The sequence below is a fragment of the Diabrotica virgifera genome, chromosome 2 (assembly GCF_917563875.1).
Source record: "Diabrotica virgifera virgifera chromosome 2, PGI_DIABVI_V3a".
NCBI lineage: Eukaryota > Metazoa > Arthropoda > Insecta > Coleoptera > Chrysomelidae > Diabrotica > Diabrotica virgifera.
The window spans coordinates 103,410,763-103,430,497 of record NC_065444.1 but is presented as its reverse complement, the minus strand read 5'-3'; the positions used below and the strand labels follow the sequence as shown (position 1 = coordinate 103,430,497).

Genomic DNA, 19,735 nt, shown 5'->3' with positions numbered 1-19,735 from the left:
ACAAAAAATCTATCTTCGTATTTTTTCATACGACGCGCCATTTTTATTCAAAAAATAAAACATCTTAACCCTTACAAAGTATTCGAACTTCTATGAAATAAAATACTATTAGTAGTTTCTACATCTACATCAACTCGTACATCGATTATAAAAACTAATTCGAATACTTTAAAAGCGTTAAGATATTTTATTTTTTGCAGCAAAACGGAGCCTCGTATGAAAAAATGAGAAGATAGTTTTTTTATCGCAAATTGAACGAGGAATTCAAAAATGATTGTTAATTTGAAATATGTCAGTGGCGTACTATCTTTTTTTCCTTGAAAATTTCAGATCATTACCCCTAAGCGCGCCAATGATGAATATCAAATCCTTAATTGTATATCAAAACATACACAATAACTGCCTCTTAAAACCCGCCAAGTTTTATTACAATGTTGCCAGTAGTTTCGGCAAAATCGTAAAAAATGTGTAAAATTTTGTTTTCTTCAACGCCCTGTATATTGAAAATGGATGGGATTACAAAATTTTTTTATTAAGCTAACCCCAATTATTTTCCAGTTTTTTACCTACTCTAGTGACGGTGTTACCTTTTTTGAAAAAAATGGATAAAATTGTATCAAAAAACGAAAACAAAAACCGAAGAAATGCGGTTTTTTATTTTTAAAGGTGCGTTTCACCAATTTTAAAAATTTGAAAAAATTCAGGGTGAAACATTATGCAAAAATACACGTTATATATTTTTTTAGTGAAAACGAATGTCTTAGTTATTTTTTTATACTCATTTAAAATTTTAAAATCGTTCTAAAATTTAAATTTCCCGCCAAAAATATAAAAAGAAAATTTTGAACAGAACTTTTTAAAGCTTACAACTTTTTCATTTAAAGTTTTTCGCTAGTTCTCGATACGGCTGAGATAAAAATAAAAACATAAAAACCCTAATTAGGCTCTAGGTGGGTCACATGACCACCTAGAGGGCTAAAAATTTCAGAAAGTTGGTTTGACTATATATGCTAAACGGTGACCTATACGGAATTCGAATCGAGTTGGGGGCACTTTTTTCATCATCTTACCCGGCTAGACTCTTTAAATGGTCTGCCTTACTTTGGCAAAACCTAGTAACTATGATTTAGACAATTATTCAGGAGAACAGATTTTGTAAAATTGGATTGCCCTTATTTCTAATAAAAGCTGATACAAGACTAATGATGGAAATCTATATACTTTTTAGCGAAAATTTCGATAAAGTAAGAAAAAAGTAACCTATGTTAGTCCTTTATAACTAAATCTTACTTACTATGTTTTGCTGCGGCTAAGATTGTGTTTTTTTTTTTAGAATTAAGCAAATCGTAAAATTAGTCCAGAAAGCCACTGCGCATCCGCTAGGAAAAATATTCTAATTCGGATTTTTTGCACAATCTTACTCAAAAAGGACGCCTTTTAACAAATTTGTATGTTGCCAGGACCAAAAGTTGGTCAAAAATTTTTTAAACGTTTTTTTTTGTTTTTGTTCTAAAATTATTTTTTTTGCATGGAACAAATTTTTTTTAGGTTTTTTGGATCATTCCAAACAGAAAAGGTATTTAGTGACTTTTCTCTAAAGTTGGTAGTTTTTGACATATAAGCGATTAAAAATTGAAAAATTGCGAAATCGGCCATTTTTGACCCTCAAAAACTATGTGATAAACTGAAAATTTGAATGTTCCCAAGCTAGGTAGATATTCTTTAAACATCGATTGATGAAATCCCGAAGAGTTTTTTGCAATACAGTATCAAAAACCCCTTTGTTTTTTAATTGCCAATCAAGCGTGCGCGACACTAATTTCCACCGACAGTATGGTGCAAATGAAAGGAATAAATTCGTTATTTCGTAGACCGGCGACTTTAAGGAAAAATCCCGAAACAGGTCGATTTTTATTTTTAAGTTATGATATTGTGGCATATATAGTATACTAGTGACGTCATCCATCTGGGCGTGATGATGTAATCGATGATTTTTTTAAATGAGAATACGGGTCGTGTGCTGGTTCATTTGAAAGGTTCATCAATTCTCTATTCAGTAATGTAAACATGTACATTATTATTTATACAGGATGTCCAAAAAATTTTTATTAAATTAAATCATTTGGCAAATTGACAAAAAAATTAAATTATGGGACACCCTGTATAAATAATTATGTAAATGTTTATATTACTGAATAGAGAATTGAAGAACCTTTCAAATGAGCTAGCACACAACCCCTATTCTCATTTAAAAAGATCATTGATTACGTCATCACGCCCAGATGGATGACGTCACTAGTATACCATATATGTGTCACAATATCATAACTTAAAAATAAAAATCGACCTGTTTCGGGATTTTTCCTTAAAGTCGCCGGTTTACGAAATAACGAATTTAATCCTTTCATTTGCACCATACTGCATACACATGCAACGGTGGAAAATAGTGTCGCGCACGCTTGATTAGCAATTAAAAAACAAAGGAGTTTTGAATATTGTATTGCAAAAAACTCTTCGGGATTTCATCAATCGATGTTTAAAGAATATCTACCTACCTTGGCAACTTCAAATTTTCAGTTTTTCACATAGTTTTTGAGAGTTAAAAATGGCCGATTTCGCAATTTTTCAATTTTTAGTCGCTTATATGTCAAAACTATCAACTTTAGAGAAAAGTCACTAAAGACCTTTTCTGTTTGTAATGATCAAAAAAACCTAAAAAAAATTGTTCCATGCAAAAAAAATAATTTTAGGAAAAAAACAAAATAAAAACGTTTAAAAAATTTTTGACCAACTTTTGGTCCTGGCAACATGCAAATTTGTTAAAGGGGGTCCTTTTTGAGTAAGATTGTGCAAAAAATCCGAATTAGAATATTTTTCCTAGCGGATGCGCCGTGGCTTTCTGGACTAAATATAGTATTTTTAGTTGCTAGTTTATGCTTAGGCATCTCAACTGACAATTATGTTCACTGAAACTGAAACAAAATATAGTAAGTCGATGAAATAAAACGAAAAAATTATTTTATTATTAAATTTATTTTTTTTTTAAATAAACTGAAATACAACTTAAGATGTTTCTAAAGTTTTAATGAAAAGTATGTGCGCTTATCATTGACAATAAAAAATAAACTTAAACATATAGCTTATACATTAATATATCCAACATAATAATAAATATATGAAATATGTAAAAAATATAAATATATTATATATAAATACTAAACTTATATACTAGACCTCGGATACTGTACATAAATCACGAGAATTATTGTTTGATGGTAAATATGTCCAGAATAATTTGTTCTTTCATCACTAAACAGTGGGCAGAGCGCTTTTAAAATCTCTTTTTTATCCGTGTTTATCCCTATACATTCCGAACGTGGAGCGGATGGCATATTTGGTTAAAATTTTGTCTTTAGAAAATCTGATTCGATATATACCTCATTGGACATTTTATTCTTATAAAAAAGGTTTTTGGAACCTTTACGAAACTGAACTTGTTTAATTTTATCAAGTAATGGAATATTGTTGTTTTCACGTTTCTTACAACCATCTGTAAAAGGAAAAAAATCTGAGATATTGAGAGCTAAACATTTAGTTTTCTTTGAGGATTGTTCGATTATATTTAGAAGCTGTTGAAAATCGAATATATTGGGGTGCTTCTTCATTTGTGAACTAATTCGACTGTGTACTGAGTCGGCCGCCATGAAAGAATGGCCAGGCTCAAAATATTTGAATGTTATCTCATTTGGCCCCCATTCCGAATTTACAAAACAAATTATAGATGAATATAATGTCCAATTTTTGTTGTGGGCGGAGCAATTATCCACTCAAAATGTAAGCTTTGATACTTTAGAACTTAGGTTTTTCATGATATTATAATATGCTGAAGTCACGTCAGCTGCACTTCTGCCTCTGATGGCCTCGTGCCACATAACACAAATATTTTCGTCATTCCCTAATGAGGCAAATGTTTCGTTGAACACGACGAGCCTGAAAATACACAAATAAAAGAAAATAAGTACTATAATGAAACTATAATTTAAATCTATTTTGTAAAAATGAGGTGTTCCGTAATTTTGATAAATAAATAAATAACGTGGTATCAAGGATTGAAGCGTTTTTCAATGTATCAGATATCTGAAATATTTATGTAATCTAACAAAATGCAATTTAGGATAATTTGAGGTTCAGATGAATTCCTTTTTTTGTGTGAGCATATTTATAATTTTGTAAGTATGTTTTCTAGTACTTTATCTAAATAATAATTAGCAGTTTGAATGTAAATTTCATGCAAAGTGAAAAACGAACAAAAAATTATAATCCTTAAAAAAATCCTACCTTGATATAAAAAACGAGTTCTTGGTTGACATTTTTGGCAAAAGTAACACTTTCTGCATGTCAACACTAAAAATTCTTTCGTCCGAATCCAGCTTTTTCTCCTGATCTGCTTGGTACACCTGTCTGGCCTCTGTGTAGTGTTCTTTATGTTCCTGATAATATACAAAATATTTACAGTTGCATTTCAAATTATTAGCATCATTGGAATGAGCCTCGTGGATTGTGCAAACCTCGCATTCATCCTGGGATGGCCTACAGAAACCAATATTTTGTTTCTTAAAAACGCTTCTATAAAGATCATATCCAATTTTATGATTGGTACAAAAATGTTTCCACAAAAAAGATATCGTCAGTTCTGAAGGCAAGTATCTTCGATTAGGTGCATGTTTTAAGTTATAGTGAGATACGACTGGATTGAAGCAATTTATAAGGAATTATTATAAGTGATTCATGTTCCAATTTTTGGTCGTTTAAATTGGACCGAGCAATAAGCCCCCTGTCGTCTTTGGTTTTGGCAATTCCATTATCTGAAGTCTTTTTACTTCTTAGGTGAGTAGTAATCATGCCATCTGTTTTTAATCCCAATGTGTACAGAAACATATTTTTGCATGTTTGTATTTCCGTAACACTCGTAGTTTCAGTTTTGTTGTTTCAGTTATCAACTGCTTTCTGTAAACTATCTTAACTGGCAAAAAATATTTTAGAGAAAAATATATTTCTTTTTGATGATAAAGCTTCCTGCATTCTGGTTTTTACATTCGACTGTTTAACATGTGAGTCTAGAAACAGCCGTCGTTCACCAAAAGTCATTGTCCAAAAAGCAACTCTTATTTTATCTCTTTCGAGCAGATCAATTTTTTTTGAACAGCCCCTGCGGCATTTGTTATTACAGGGAGGTAATAAAGGATATTTCTGTTTCTGAATTTGATCTATGATGCTTTTCTTCTTATATTTGTCTTTGGTTGCACAAACTTTATCTAACATATCTTCAATCACTTGTGTACAAACAGAGAGTATGTCAGCTTCTTTTTTAGTACTTGCCTCCTCTAAAACCGGGCTATTGCAGACATTTTCTTGGATATTCTTCAAAGAGTCCTTGGCAGGTGCAGAATCTTGAGCCTTGGTAAGATCCAGTTTTGTACTCAAACTTACAAAACCAGTTTCATGCGAATCAAATACATTTTGCAAATTAAAATATGTCTTATGCCTTTTATTTTCGTTCTCAGGTTCATAATCAGGATCCGCATCTGAGTCGTCAAAATCAGAGGATTCTTCGGGTACATTTGGTAGAATAATATCTTGCGGATATTTCTCAAATAATTGATCCCTTGAATGGACATTCTTTGAAGTGCCGGGAACTGGGTCTAAAGGCTCTTTTAAATTATTGTTCTCATAACGTCTTCTAAAAACAAATACAATCCTTTTTATCTAGGAATGATACATAACATATGTATTATACTTGTGGTGTTTGCAATATAATGCCATATAATAATCCCTTAGGAATTAATAATGCGGGATTAATAGCTATTAATCCCTCTGGCACAACAATCACAAAATTCACCACGGAAACAAAATAATCAACCTCAAAAAGTGTCACTCTCAAACGAATAGTATATTTGACAGTTTGTGTTGAGATGGACGAAAATGAAGAATCTTTTAATTGTACACCACCAGAAATTGTAAATACCTCAAACATCGAAATCCATTTATAATAAAACGTACGCAACCTTCAACGAATGGCGTGTTCGAAACAACGCGAAATCATTTTCCGAAAATGTTCTGCTGGCCTATTTCGCTGAATTAAGTGCAAAATATAAACCGTCTTCATTATGGTCATTCTATTCAATGAATAAATCTATGTTGAGAATAAACCATGACGTTGATCTGGACTACAGCAGATACTATCGCTAAAGAGATAAACAGTAATGTACCATCTTCTTGTTCTACAGCAATCGAGATCCCAAATATTTGTATTAAAAACTCTACTAAAGTTAATGATGATTCTCAACCAATTCAGTTTATTAATTGTACTATTACTAATTTTAATGTTTTTAACAAATAAAGTTGTTCATTAAAAATCTTAAATTAATTAATTTGTCGTAGATAAAGTAGAGTATACTACTCGCAATAATGGCTCTCATTCCCTCGGAATGTTACTCCCTCGCCGCTAACGCGGCTCGGTTCGTAAATATTCCTCGGGAATAATAGCCATCATTATTGACTCGTGGTATAATCTACTATTAAATGTGCAATTTTTCTTTATACACTCACATTTAAATGATATACTATGATAATAATGAATATCCCACACAAGTTTAGTGACGTCTTAAAATTCGATAATTTTATCACTATACCTAACAACCCCCTTAATAACAGCTCGTTTAGTGGCAGAAAAGTTGCGCATTTGTGTGCCCAAAACTATTAGACCTGGATCCCGCGTAAGAAAGAAAAGTTGATTAATAGCAAGCTGAAAATTTGTTAATAGCTTAACGGTGTCTAGTCGGACAAACTTTGATGCACGGGAACACTGGAACAGGGGAAGTTTTAACTGTGGAGCATGATAAACGTATCGTCCTGACAAGTTTATGATTGTGAAAAATAGCAAGTTGTTTTTAAGTTTATTCGATAGCCTACGTTATGTAATATATGAGAAAATGTTTGTCCGACAAGAATGTTGGGCATTTTAACGAGTCCGACACGTAGAACATGTCACATCACAGGAATTATGTTGGTGATGAATAGCAGTCTGATTTTTGCATGAGAGTTTAATGAAAGGTTAAAAAAGCAATTGGAAGTTCTGTCCGACAAAATTAATGGGAAGTTTGCGTAGTCGGACATTCTAAACAGGTAAGATATAGACAAAAATGCTGGTGATAAATAGCTTTCCGACAAAGACGAAATTTAATTAAGTAAATTATTCCTTACCAAGAATGACTGTTGTCGGAAAAAAATAAGGGGTAGATTTTGTAGTCGGACAATTTAAAAAAATAATTTTTGAAATTTCAATAAGTGGTGATTATTATATGTCAAAAGTACCTGCAATCAATTACAATCGATATCTTTCGATTTATCTCAACATCATTTAGATACCTCACTGTAATACATTTATAGTAGATCAGGCAAATTATTATATTATGGATTGAGTGGTCTAGCTATCTTTGTCTGCCGCATGCGCGGGATCGCTTGGTTAAAAGAGATAGATAGACCACCTATCGACTTTTTGCACTGTATTCCCTGTCTATGAATACATTTCCATTTAAGAAAAACTGTCACTTTTGACAATAATTCATAATAAATTGCAATCGTAACTTCAAATTTAAACTGATCGATTTATTTTGGCAGCAAATTATTTCTAGCCATGTGACATATTATATATTTCATTTGTAGAAAGTTGAGAAAAATTACGTTATACAATTTTAGTAATAATTTATTTAGGTACTGTTTTTCAATCAAGCAAAGCATTATAGCACGAAGAATGATATTCAATAGAATTTTCACAATTATCTGGCAACTGAATATCATTGAATTGATGACCAAGTATTTTACTAACTTTGTAAAATGTTCGAAAATTACTCAAACATGTTCCGTTGAATGGTTTCACTTTTGTTGTGGCGACTTAAAATTTAAACTGTTGACACTCAAAAATAGACACAAAAACACTCCATAGTTAATATAAATTTTAATTTCCAACACAAGTGGCAAACAGAAACTTAGAGACCATGTACTTTCAAATACTACTTTGTATAGCACAAAGTGTCACACTGACAAATGTAGCCTTCTAATACATACTTCTAAGCATAATGTGTCATATTTACGTCTATTCTTATAAGCACCAAAGTTTTAGACTCTTCACATTTTTCAATGTCGTTTACAGAGTTAAAATTTGAGTATGGAAAAAAATGTATACAACGTTTTTTGTAGGAAATTTTCCTTACTTTCTGATGCGCCTAATTAGAAAACCCTAAGAGATTGCTTCCACACGTTCTTTGACATTTTTTATTGTCATTTTGAGAATATCTAGAACAAACTCCACCCAAAAAATAGTTGTTTTGCAATATTTACTTACATGCATTGATACTTACCTCACTGTTTTTGGATTGTCCATTTATATATATGCACATGCAAATATGTGAATATAAATAATAATATACAACTAAAATAGCTTTATCAATATGTGTCTAAGTCATTCTGAAAAAAAGTTTTTTATTTATTTCCTTCGATTTGCCCAAACTTTTTGTCCGACATATAACTTTCTGCGTTACAAAATATAATTTGTACATAAACAAATCAAAATTAGCTTGCTATTTATCACCAACATTTTTGTCTATATCTTACATGTTTAGAATGTCCGACTAGGAAAATTTCCCATTCATTTTGTCCGACAGAACTTCCAATTGCTTTTTTAACCTTTCATTAAACTCTTATGCAAAAATCAGACTGCTATTCATCACCAACATAGTTCCTGTGATGTGACATGTTCTACGTGTCGGACTCGGTAAAATGCCCAACCTTTTTGTCGGACAAACATTTTTTCATATATTATATAACGTTGGCTATTGAATAAACTTAAAAAAAACTTGCTATTTTTCACCATAATAAACTTGTCAGGACGACACGTTTATCATGTTCCACCGTTAAAACTTCCCCTCTTCCAGTGTTCCCGTGCATCAATGTTTGTCCGACTAGACACCGTTAAGCTATTAACAAATTTTCAGCTTGCTATTAATCAACTTTTTTTTCTTACGCGGGATCCAGGTCTATATAGGTTTATTTTATTTTAAATCAACTCTTGTTTTTATTATGGTTTTCATATTGAATTAATGTTGAATTTACGTTTTTAAAATGTTTACAAAAAGCAATTCACGCGTGTAATAATAAAAAATCAATAGGTACGGCCTAGCGCAACATCGTAGTCCTACAATGTTTTGATGCCATTTTTATTATCGCCGCTTCCTTTTACCCATGCCCTGAGAATTTGATGATCTTAGCTTCTATAATAAAGAAAATATTGTGGTTTTTGAACATGCACATTTTCATATTTCCACCCTGTATATCCGTAGAGAGACCAATTTTAAATCGCAAAAAGCAACGAACGAATTACGGTTGGTCACGCATTAAAGTAGGTTCGCAACTTTTTTCCCATTTATCCGACTCTATAACCCTGTTTTCGATTTCTCTATTTACCCCCATGTACCTCATTTTAATCTGGACATCCAGTATTTCACCCATGTTTTCTCTCTATGCCCTGCACACTCAAGTAGAAAATGACCTATTCTTTAATCGATTTTGAAACGAATAAAAAAAATAAACTTTCTATTTCACCACTATCACAGATTCTAATTGATAGAAAAATTATAGGAAATCATGGCGCTTACCTTTTAACACAGAATGACACAAATAATTTACTCCTATTTGAAAGATAATTAGAATTATCCATTTGACTTTAATTGTTTACAAACGCAGCAGCTTTCTTGCCGTAATATGTAATACTCGCGCTCTACTTAACTACCAAACCCAAACAAAACACGTATGTTCTCGTTGATTAACTACTGAGCTCTGTTAGTTATGCAGCAAACTCAAGAGAAAATGAAATGTGTAAAACCTAGGATATTGATATGCTACTATCAGTGGTCGTTGAAATGGTGGAAATAAACGTTGTATAAACTAGTAACTGAAAGTTGCTGTCTTCTGACAAGTTCCTACGCCAAAATTTTTAGGTCAAAATAATTATTTAAAAGCTAGTATCTTCCGGAATGGGACGTTTCGATGCCGCCGGTTCATCGCCGTCATATCTCGCATTTCCTAGAATTCCTAATTAATACTAAAAATAACTAATAATTGTAACTGTCGAAAATTCGGAAATATATCAGATAGCGATTAATTGACTGGCGATGAATCGGCCGGCATCGGCATCGAACTGGCGGCATCGAAACGGCGGCGATGAAACGTCCTAGACCCAGTATCTTCAAACCACTGGCGCCAATATATTATAAATTTTGACGAAATAATTTTCCAAAACCTAGTAACTTAAAATACTAGTTTTTACAAAATGCAGATCTTAGTAAAATAAAGAAGAGCGAGGTAGTAACTTTATTTGCTATGTTCTTCTCTAGGATATCTATGCTATTCATCGACTTACTAAAAAAAGAGATCAGCTGATTGGGTTAGCCTGTAGAAGGTAAAATGTAAAAAATATACAGGGTGTCCCGAAAAGAATGGTCATAAATTATACCACAGATTCTGGGGTCAAAAATATGTTGATTGAACCTCACTTACCTATATACAATAGTGCACACAAAAAAAGTTACAGCCCTTTGAAGTTACAAAATGAAAATCGATTTTTTTTCATATATCGAAAACCCTTCGAGATTTTTCATTGAAAATAGACATGTGGCATTATTATGGCAGCAACATCTTAAAAAAAAATTAAAGTGAAATTTGTGCACCCCATAAAAATTTTAAGGGGGTTTTGTTCCTTTAAACCCCCCCAAACTTTTGTGTACGTTCCAATTAAATTAATATTGTGACACCATTAGTTAAACAAAATGTTTTTAAAACTTTTTTGCCTCTTAGTACTTTTTTGATAAGCCAGTGTTTATCGACCTATTTTGAATATTTGTCGAATCCACCACATATTTGTATATGGTTAAATACGATTATAGAGACCTGTTAATAATCTGAAAATGTATTTATAATTTACATTTTTAGGTATATTTTGAAAAAGAAGCCATATCTCGATAAAAGGTGATTTCTCAAAAAAAGACTAAGAGTCAAAAAAGTTTTAAAAACACTGTGTTTAACTAATGGTACCACAATAATAGTGTAATTGGAACGTACACAAACATTTGGGGGGTTTAAAGGAACAAAACCCCCATAAAATTTTTATGTAAATATATTAAAAAAGAAGCCGCATCTCGATAAAAACTGGCTTATTGAAAAAATACTAAGAGTCAAAAAAGTTTTAAAAACGTTGTGTTTAACTAATGATACCACAATAATGAATTAATTGGAACGTATACAAAAGTATGGGGGGGTTTAAGGGAACAAAACCCCCATAAAATTTTTATGGGGTGGACAAACTTCACTATAATTTTGTTTTAAGATGTTACTGCCATAAGAATGATACATGTCAATTTTCAATAAAAAATCTCTAATAGTTTTCGATATATTGAAAAAAATCGATTTTCATTTTGTAACTTCAAAGGGCTGTAACTTTTTTTATGAGCACATTTGTACTAAGGTAAGTTAGGTTTAATCGAACTATTTTTGACCGCAGAATGTGTGGTATAATTTAGACCAATCTTTTCGGGACACCCTGTATAATACGTAATTTTTAACGGGGATTTCAAAAATCATGTAATTTTTTAAAACCTAGTAACTCGAGTTACTATGTTTTGTTAAAGTTGGGCAGTGGTGGCTTTATTCCCAAATAAAGTAGTAAATTTTGTAACTTATTTTGGTCACACGATGCATATTAACATATTTCTATTTATTTATAGTAAGTAAAAATATTCCTTCCAAGTCTATAATTGAATGCTCTATTTTACAATATTCCTGCTTTGAATATCAATTAATGGTAGTGCTTGAGTAATCTTCTAACGATTAATTTGTATCACAACATTTCTGTGCTCCGTGTGACAAACTAAGTGTAAATTAGGTAATGCTGCTAATAGGTATTATTACAGCTTCACGGCTGTTTCTATTTTCTCGAAGCCACTTTGTCATCAAGTGCATTAAAAATATCGAACAATATTCCAGTAGTTTCTCCGATTATTATTAATATTCGAATTAATGCTCCTTTCAACTTTGATACAGTTTCATGAAATAAAATAATTAAAAAAATATTTAAAAATAATGGATAAAGTTGAACCTTTGCTATTTTTCTAATCTAGTAACTATTTTAGTAGGTAGCTGCTAAACTAATATACTCTTTTTACTGGGAATAAGCCTGAATTTTATTTTAAAATAAGTTTATTTTGACGTTTTGACTTCCACATCATCATTAACAGCTATTTCATCTATCGTCGGATGTACGCCTCCCGCCTCCCTTAAGTGTGTCATTAATTTCTGTTTGCTCTTTTTTTGCATCCATTTATGATCAGGCATTCGCTTAATGTCATCAGGCCCTCTGGTTTGAGGTCTACTTCTACTTCTACATTATTGCTATTGTACAATTTGCTTCGCCCAATAGTTGTATTTTATTCTTCCTGTGTGTCCGACCCAGTTCCCTTTTAATATAACAATCCTTTGGATTACGTCTGTTACTTTTGATCATTTTCTTGTTTCTTCATTGGATTTGCGATTGCTGGGTTTAATGTTGGGCATTCTCTGTTCCATGGCTCTCTCTCTGTCTCTCTGAGTTACCTGAAGTTTGTGGAGTATCTTGTTGTTAAAGCGCGTGTTTTAGTTCCATATTGTCAGAACCGTCAATGCGTTTTTGCCTTTAAAGTATTTAGTACATTTAGTAAGATTACTGCACGAATTCAACATTAACGCAAAAGAAATGAATATGAAAATATCAGCCCAAAAAACAAAAAGCTTAGTAATATGCAAAGAACCAATAAAATGCAAATTGGACTTAGACAATCAAATTATACAACAAGTAATGACTAATGACTTTCACATACCTGGCAATTAATCTATCAGCCGGCAACAATATCGAAGAAGAGGTAAAAGACCAAATAATTAAAGCCAGTATAACGGCCGGATGCCTAAACGACACAATTTGGAAAAAACAAATACCTAAGAGTGGAAACAATGGCCCGAATATATAAGTCAGTTATTAGACCAGTTATGACTTACACGGCAGAAACAAGACCAGATACAAGCAAAACACAAAAACATCTGGAGACTAACAAAATGAAGATCTCAAGAAAGATTGCCGGAAAAGGACTACAGGACAGGGTAAGAAGTGAGGAAATCAGCCGCATATGTGGGGTAAACAATATAATTACTTAGGTAAAGAACAGAAAAGAAGAGTGAAATCAACACATAAGCAGGATGTCTGAATCAAGGATAGTAAGAATAGCCAGGGACAAGTCACCGTTAGGCAGAAGAAGTATATGACGCCCAAGAAAAAGATGGAATGACAATTTAGGGACAGAATGAAAGGCACCGTTGAAAAAAAAACAAGCAGTACTGCCTATATAAAAGAAAAAGAAGAAGGAGGTTTGAATATTGTTTGTAATCTTCTAAATGCTGTCCACGCAAAGGAATATTTTCTATGTAAATCATTCTTTAATATAAGCTTTGATAGTTCGATTTTTTATCCTTATCGACTCAAATCTTTTATGTGTATAGTAGGTATTATTGTTGTTGTTTATTTGGGTTTATATGACTGCGGACACTAAATCCATTCGCCAATTTTACTGTTTTTTATTTTATTAGATATTTTTTCGTATCTTATCCTAAAACTAATATTAATCTCTAATAAACAATTCTACTAATAAATAATTATTTTTGTATTTTTTTAAATAATTTTTTGTAATATATTTTTTTGTATTTTTTTTCTAAATGATGTTATCAGAGTTCCACAGCAAAAAGTAGGTATTATTGTCCAGTGTTATATTTTTAGTTACATATTAGGCTTCATCTTCAGTCGAATTTAATACTACTAATTTAATGTTCGGTTACGATATCAGAGGAAAATATTTTTGCTAATTTATACTCTGTGTAATCCCCAAAGAGTACTTATGTGGAGATTTGTGGAGAAAACGTGTTGTCTATTCTCAAAGTATTATGAGCGCAGAATTCAATGAGGTTCTCCGTTACGATTTATTGTAGTTTCATTAAATCAGTATATTATATGGTTTATTATGCTATTATTCTCTATTCTTTTAATATCTCCAAGAATTATTATTTATTAAAAATAATGAATGGGTTGCATGTGTGAGTCCATACTATTGTAGTAAAGAAAAGAAAGACGTTCTCACAAACAATTTATTTTAAAACTGACGACCGGTTTCGCTGTCTACAAAATTCACAGCATCTTCAGGTCACGGTAAAAGTAAAATTAAATGCTACAAATAACAAAAACCAGAGTTAGTTAAGTGGTCTGGTTGAAATCAAAGGGTAATGATCAAGCCAATACTAAAGTATATATATTTATGGATACATATAAATACTCACATGTACGTAAATATGGTGTATAACCCTCACACTCACATACATGCACGCATTCAAATGCAGTGGCAACAAAAGTATGTCAAGTATAAGTATAAAATATACACTTACTTTCCGGTATAGTATAAGGGAAGAATATAGTAGTATTTAATATCATACTTTTTCTCTATACTATGCTAAAGGGAGAGTTGGTAGAGGGACAGATTTGAATGTAATACATTAACAAAACAAAACAATTGGCAGGATCTTGAGGGGATTAGTAAGGAAACACGACATTAAACCGTGAAACCACAAAATTGTTAGTTATATATAAAGTGATATTATTTTTATATTTTTAATTAATAGTGTATATTTTAATTTAGTTGGGATTATTAGATGTTGTTCTGGATGTTCAAGAACTTATAAATGTAAGATTGGTTGTGCAATTTTCCTAAACCAAAATTGGTCAGTGGTGTATTAGTTGTGGTGTGATTATGATAATGTTTTAATTTGATTTGTTGGAGATAATGAAATTAAATTGGACCATAGTAATTATGTAAAATTTGCTAAAATTTCTAATATTAAAAGTGTCAAACAATAAAATCGTTATTAAATAATTCAGAATTAAAGTCAAGTGTAAAGGTAACTGTACATGAAATTAAATTTATAGCAATATAAAGTTATGGTAAACCTTATACCGGAAAGTAAGTGTATATTTTATACTTATACTTGACATACTTTTGTTGCCACTGCATTTGAATGCGTGCATGTATGTGAGTGTGAGGGTTATACACCATATTTACGTACATGTGAGTATTTATATGTATGCATAAATATATATATATATATATATTAGGGTGGTCCTTATTTATAAGGAAAAAAATTTTTTTTCGAATTTTTTAGAAATTATTTGCCAGAATGTACCTTTATATAAGACATGAAAATATAACAAATTTCAGCTCAATCGGTTAATATTAACACGTGCCGCATCGACGCTAAAGTTGTGAGATTCAATGTAAGGCAGTTATTACCTATAAGAACGACAATGTACGCGTACGCTCGACTGTAAACATAAAATTACGCATTTTTTTTAAACTTTAGTATAAAAACATACTAATTAAAATGAAAACGTAAAATAAAGATATAGTTTATCCTAATACTATATTTTTTATTTATTGAAATGATACATCCACTTCAGATACATATTTTGGATTTAAGTAAGCCTCCTTTTGTGGCGACTGGGAACTCTCTCCGGTACTCCTGAACAACCTGAATAAAAAAAAATAATATTGAATGTGTTTTCTGAACCTAGCCTATATAATGTGTTCAAGAAAAAAATAACAAAAAATTAAATTTATCTACTCTACGTCATATTATGTATCAGTTTTTAGTTTGTGAAAACTGTCATTATAGATAGCAGTTCGTGAAGGATTTAAAGTGTGCGTGAAGTACCTGTGTATTTTAAATGGGACTAACTGCTAAGAAAAAAATAACAAAAAATTAAATTTATCTACTCTACGTCATATTATGTATCAGTTTTTAGTTTGTGAAAACTGTCATTATAGATAGCAGTTCGTGAAGGATTTAAAGTGTGCGTGAAGTACCTGTGTATTTTAAATGGGACTAACTTTTTCACACACTTTCAATGGGTTTTTCACACACTTTCATATAATCAAATATCCTTAACTTTCGCGTTGTCATGGTGATGACATAATGAGCAATAAATTACAACAAAAATTTTGACAGTTTTGTGGTTTGAAAGAAATTAGAATTTTTAAATGTCAAAGTTCTAAAAATTGTAAATAGAATTGAAATGAATTCCAGTGACGAAGAGTTACAGTTTTTTGATTTATTTATCGTAGAGTAGATAAAATATTGTATGAAACTGTGCGTGAAGTACTTTTTGCGAACTTACGCGATGTAGAGCACTCGCTATCGCTCGTACTCTAAGTATCGCGTGCGTTCGCAAAAAGCATACTTCACGAACTGTTTCATAAATAACTATTGTTTATACATACTACATACCTGTATCAAAAATTGTTTTTGATGTTCATTTTTCGTCATTTTTTCATTGTAATCCTCAATCAACTTGACTCCTCTTTCTGCAATATCATTTGTACATTTTAAGGTTGAAATGATATTTTTTCCTGTGCGATAATCCTCTCTGTTTTCCCAATTCAGCGGATCGTCCTGAAGAAATTCAACACAAATACCGAATCGTTTAAATAACTGAAGTGAATTGGCGGACAATAATTCAGTTGGTAGATCTTTTTGAACAAAATTTTGGACATCTCGGATTTGCAACGATAGTTTTTTCTCAATGACTTCTGTCTCTTCATTTTCTTCTTCTTTTTCATTCACAGTCTCTATGTTTTTACTTGCACATTCCATAATTTTTTGAGCCATTCTAATTTTTTCAACTCTCTCAATTCTATCGTCAAATATTGCCATGGCAGCACACTCTTCACTTAGATACCATAAATGGTTTAAAAATTTTGTTATTGCAATGGTTGCAATGTTTTCATTAATATTTTTAAATATAACCAATTTTCTCAAAAAATATATATCATTTAGGGGAGCTCCTGTAGTATTCGTTGCTGAAAACCAGGCCTCTACATAACAGTATACAACGAAAACGCAAATTTCTGCATTCAGTTTGGAATTATCCTTTCTCATTTTCATTTGATCGCGAAATAAAAAAAGTTTTAAACAATAAATCGCTTTAGCCATCCATCTCGCTAAATGATATGCACCGGGGGCCCTAAAACTCACATTTGTTTTATCTCCCAAAAAAATGAGCGTCAATTGCAAAAACTCTTTGTAGTCATCACGTGGTTGCTCTTCTGCAAGTTTCTGTTTCACAAAATAAATAATTTCGGGCGCTACATCTTTCAGTGCATTATAAACGGCTTCATCGCTGGTATAATCTAAAAATTTCATTTTATCAATATTCTTCCAGTTTTCTTTAAGTGCTTTGAATTGAGCAATTTCAGGGCCGGATGTTACAATTGCTTTTGTCCTCGTGAATACACCAGCCAAAACGACCTCAAATATATGGTGTCGGCATGGAAGCCACAAAATATCTCGCCCTAACCTTTGTTGAAGCAGAACTGCAGCTCCTTTTATACGTCCAGTGTTTGATGCTGTAGTATCAAAACAAAAGGCTTGAATTTTTTCGGTTAAATTCCATTCATCAGTGATATGGAACACAGCAGAGCAAACTTCCGATCCTGCTGATGATGCAATTCCAGGTACTCCTAATAATTGTTCAAAATCTAAACCAACCGCGATCACAGGAAGCCGATCAATTTTCTCATTTTTTGTGATATCAGGCAATAATTTGGAATCCCAATGCACTTCAATAAAATTTGCATCATTTCCTACCGATTTTATTGATGAATATTTTATTTTCCGCAAAATCTCTCTATTTCTTTTGATAGACGATCTATTGAGAACAAACTCGGTGATATCTATATTAAGAGCTTCTAGGACGGCAGAAATAATATGCATTGCATCCCTGTCACTCACTTTACATTTGTCCAAGGCAGCGGCCAGGCGAGGTGTCATTAACGTCTTTCGTCCTCTCTTGTTTGAAGATGGACCCTGTTGAGATTCCGATATGAAATATATGTCATCTTCACTGTTGTCTTGATTTATCACTTTTTTCTGTGAATCTTCGTGTTCTTTATCTTCCATTTCAAAATGTCCAATCGAACAACTAGAATTTTCCAACAAATCTTCTTTTCTTTTCAACTCTGCAGCTGTGCGTTCTTCTTTCCGCTTTTCCTTACGTAATAATTTGATATCTACTCCCAACATACAACCTACTCTACCTTTCTCCCTTTGCTTAATTAAAAATTCTCTATCTTCGGCGATTTTAATCTCATTTAACGCATTTAAGGTGGCAATATCGAAAAGGTTGTCTAAAGCTTCTTTAAAATCATTTTCTTTTTCTCTCTGCCGTTCAGTATCTCTATTTTTAGATTTTTCTAAATTTCTGACATTATCGTACAAAGATTTTAATTTCAAAATACAGTTTGAACGGTTTTGAACTGGGATTCTTGCTTTTTTCCAAAAAACGACCACTTCATCAATAACTAAAGCACTGCTGTCATTAAGATTTAAATTTACCACTCTCATGTTATAAAAAAGTACACTCAAAACATCTCGTTTACATGGTAATTTACTACCGCAGATTTGATTTTTCATCACTCCAACTAGATAAATATTGTTCCGCAAAGTGGACATTTCAGCACTTTTATCAATTACTTATATAGCACGTCTTTTCTTATGCACTTCAAGTACGAAACTAAAACGAATGTAGCATTGAACAAATAATATGTAAAAACAAAATTGACTTGTCGAGACTTGTAGTCGCGCTTGTAGCGAATTTGAACGCACTTGGCGCCGACTCGTCGTAGCATGTTAGACAGTCAGATGCATGAAACTTCAAGGCCAATGCGGCACGTGTTAATATTATCGGATTGAGCTGAAATTTTGTATTTTTAATGTTTTGGTGTAACTGAACAAAATTACAAATAATTTTGAAAAAATATGAACTTTCGAAAATAAGGACCACCCTAATATATATATATATATATATATATATATATATATATATATATATATATATATATATATATATATATATATATATATATATATATATATATATTTACTCCCAGCGTATGAAGTGAGCCACATATCAAAAGAAACTGCGGTTGAAGTGAGGTCCTGTACAAAGTGAGGTCCAGTATACGGACCTCACTTAGTCAATCAATGTAAGACTTTTTCGTAGACATGTACTGATAGCAAACACTGTTTTTTTACAAAAAAAAGTGGGACCTCACTTTGTATGGTCCACATCAATTTTTAGTTCAGAGATTTTCCGCATAGAGGCGCTGACTTTGGCGTATATTTTCTAACCATGTATATTCTATGCCCTGTTGAATAACTTACGATACACATAGTGAGGACCATACAACTGGCAACATCTGTTCAACCAATCTTTAAAACAGTGGATCGTCAATCGTCGCATAAATTCAAACAGTACAAAAATGTTTAATACTTTAATCCTTTTTGAGAGCCTAGGCGCAAAATTTCGGTCGAGTTCTTTTTAAACGCATTTATTTTTTTCGAATCCTGAGATAACTAATAGGTATTCTAAAAAAATTTAAACGCAAAATAGAAAACTACATTATTCCCGAGGGCAGAAAGTCCCTTATAATGAACAGAAAGTTTCTTTTGAATGATATATTTAAAATTAAAAATCAGACTATTTTTTTTCACCCCTGTG

At 31.8% G+C, this 19,735-nt stretch overlaps 1 protein-coding gene across 1 annotated transcript; it reads right to left on the bottom strand.

The window, feature by feature from the left end:
- Window positions 1-15,581: 15,581 nt before the first annotated feature.
- Window positions 15,582-18,822, bottom strand: LOC126880155 (uncharacterized). The gene is made up of 2 exons (XM_050643909.1): window positions 16,465-18,822; window positions 15,582-15,708 (listed from the first exon to the last, which is right to left on the bottom strand). Exons 1-2 carry the CDS (start codon window positions 18,685-18,687, stop codon window positions 15,634-15,636), a joined length of 2,298 nt encoding a protein of 765 aa, XP_050499866.1. The 5' UTR covers window positions 18,688-18,822; the 3' UTR covers window positions 15,582-15,633.
- Between the last annotated feature and the right edge of the window lie 913 nt (window positions 18,823-19,735).

What these genes read in the sequence shown, in the direction of transcription:
- LOC126880155 (XM_050643909.1), bottom strand. Translation starts at nt 18,687, where the DNA reads ATGTCCACTTTGCGGAACAATATTTATCTAGTTGGAGTGATGAAAAAT. An exon ending in AAAAACAATTTTTGATACAG is followed by an intron (nt 15,709 to 16,464) that starts GTATGTAGTATG and finishes TTTTTTATTCAG; the next exon opens with GTTGTTCAGGAGTACCGGAG.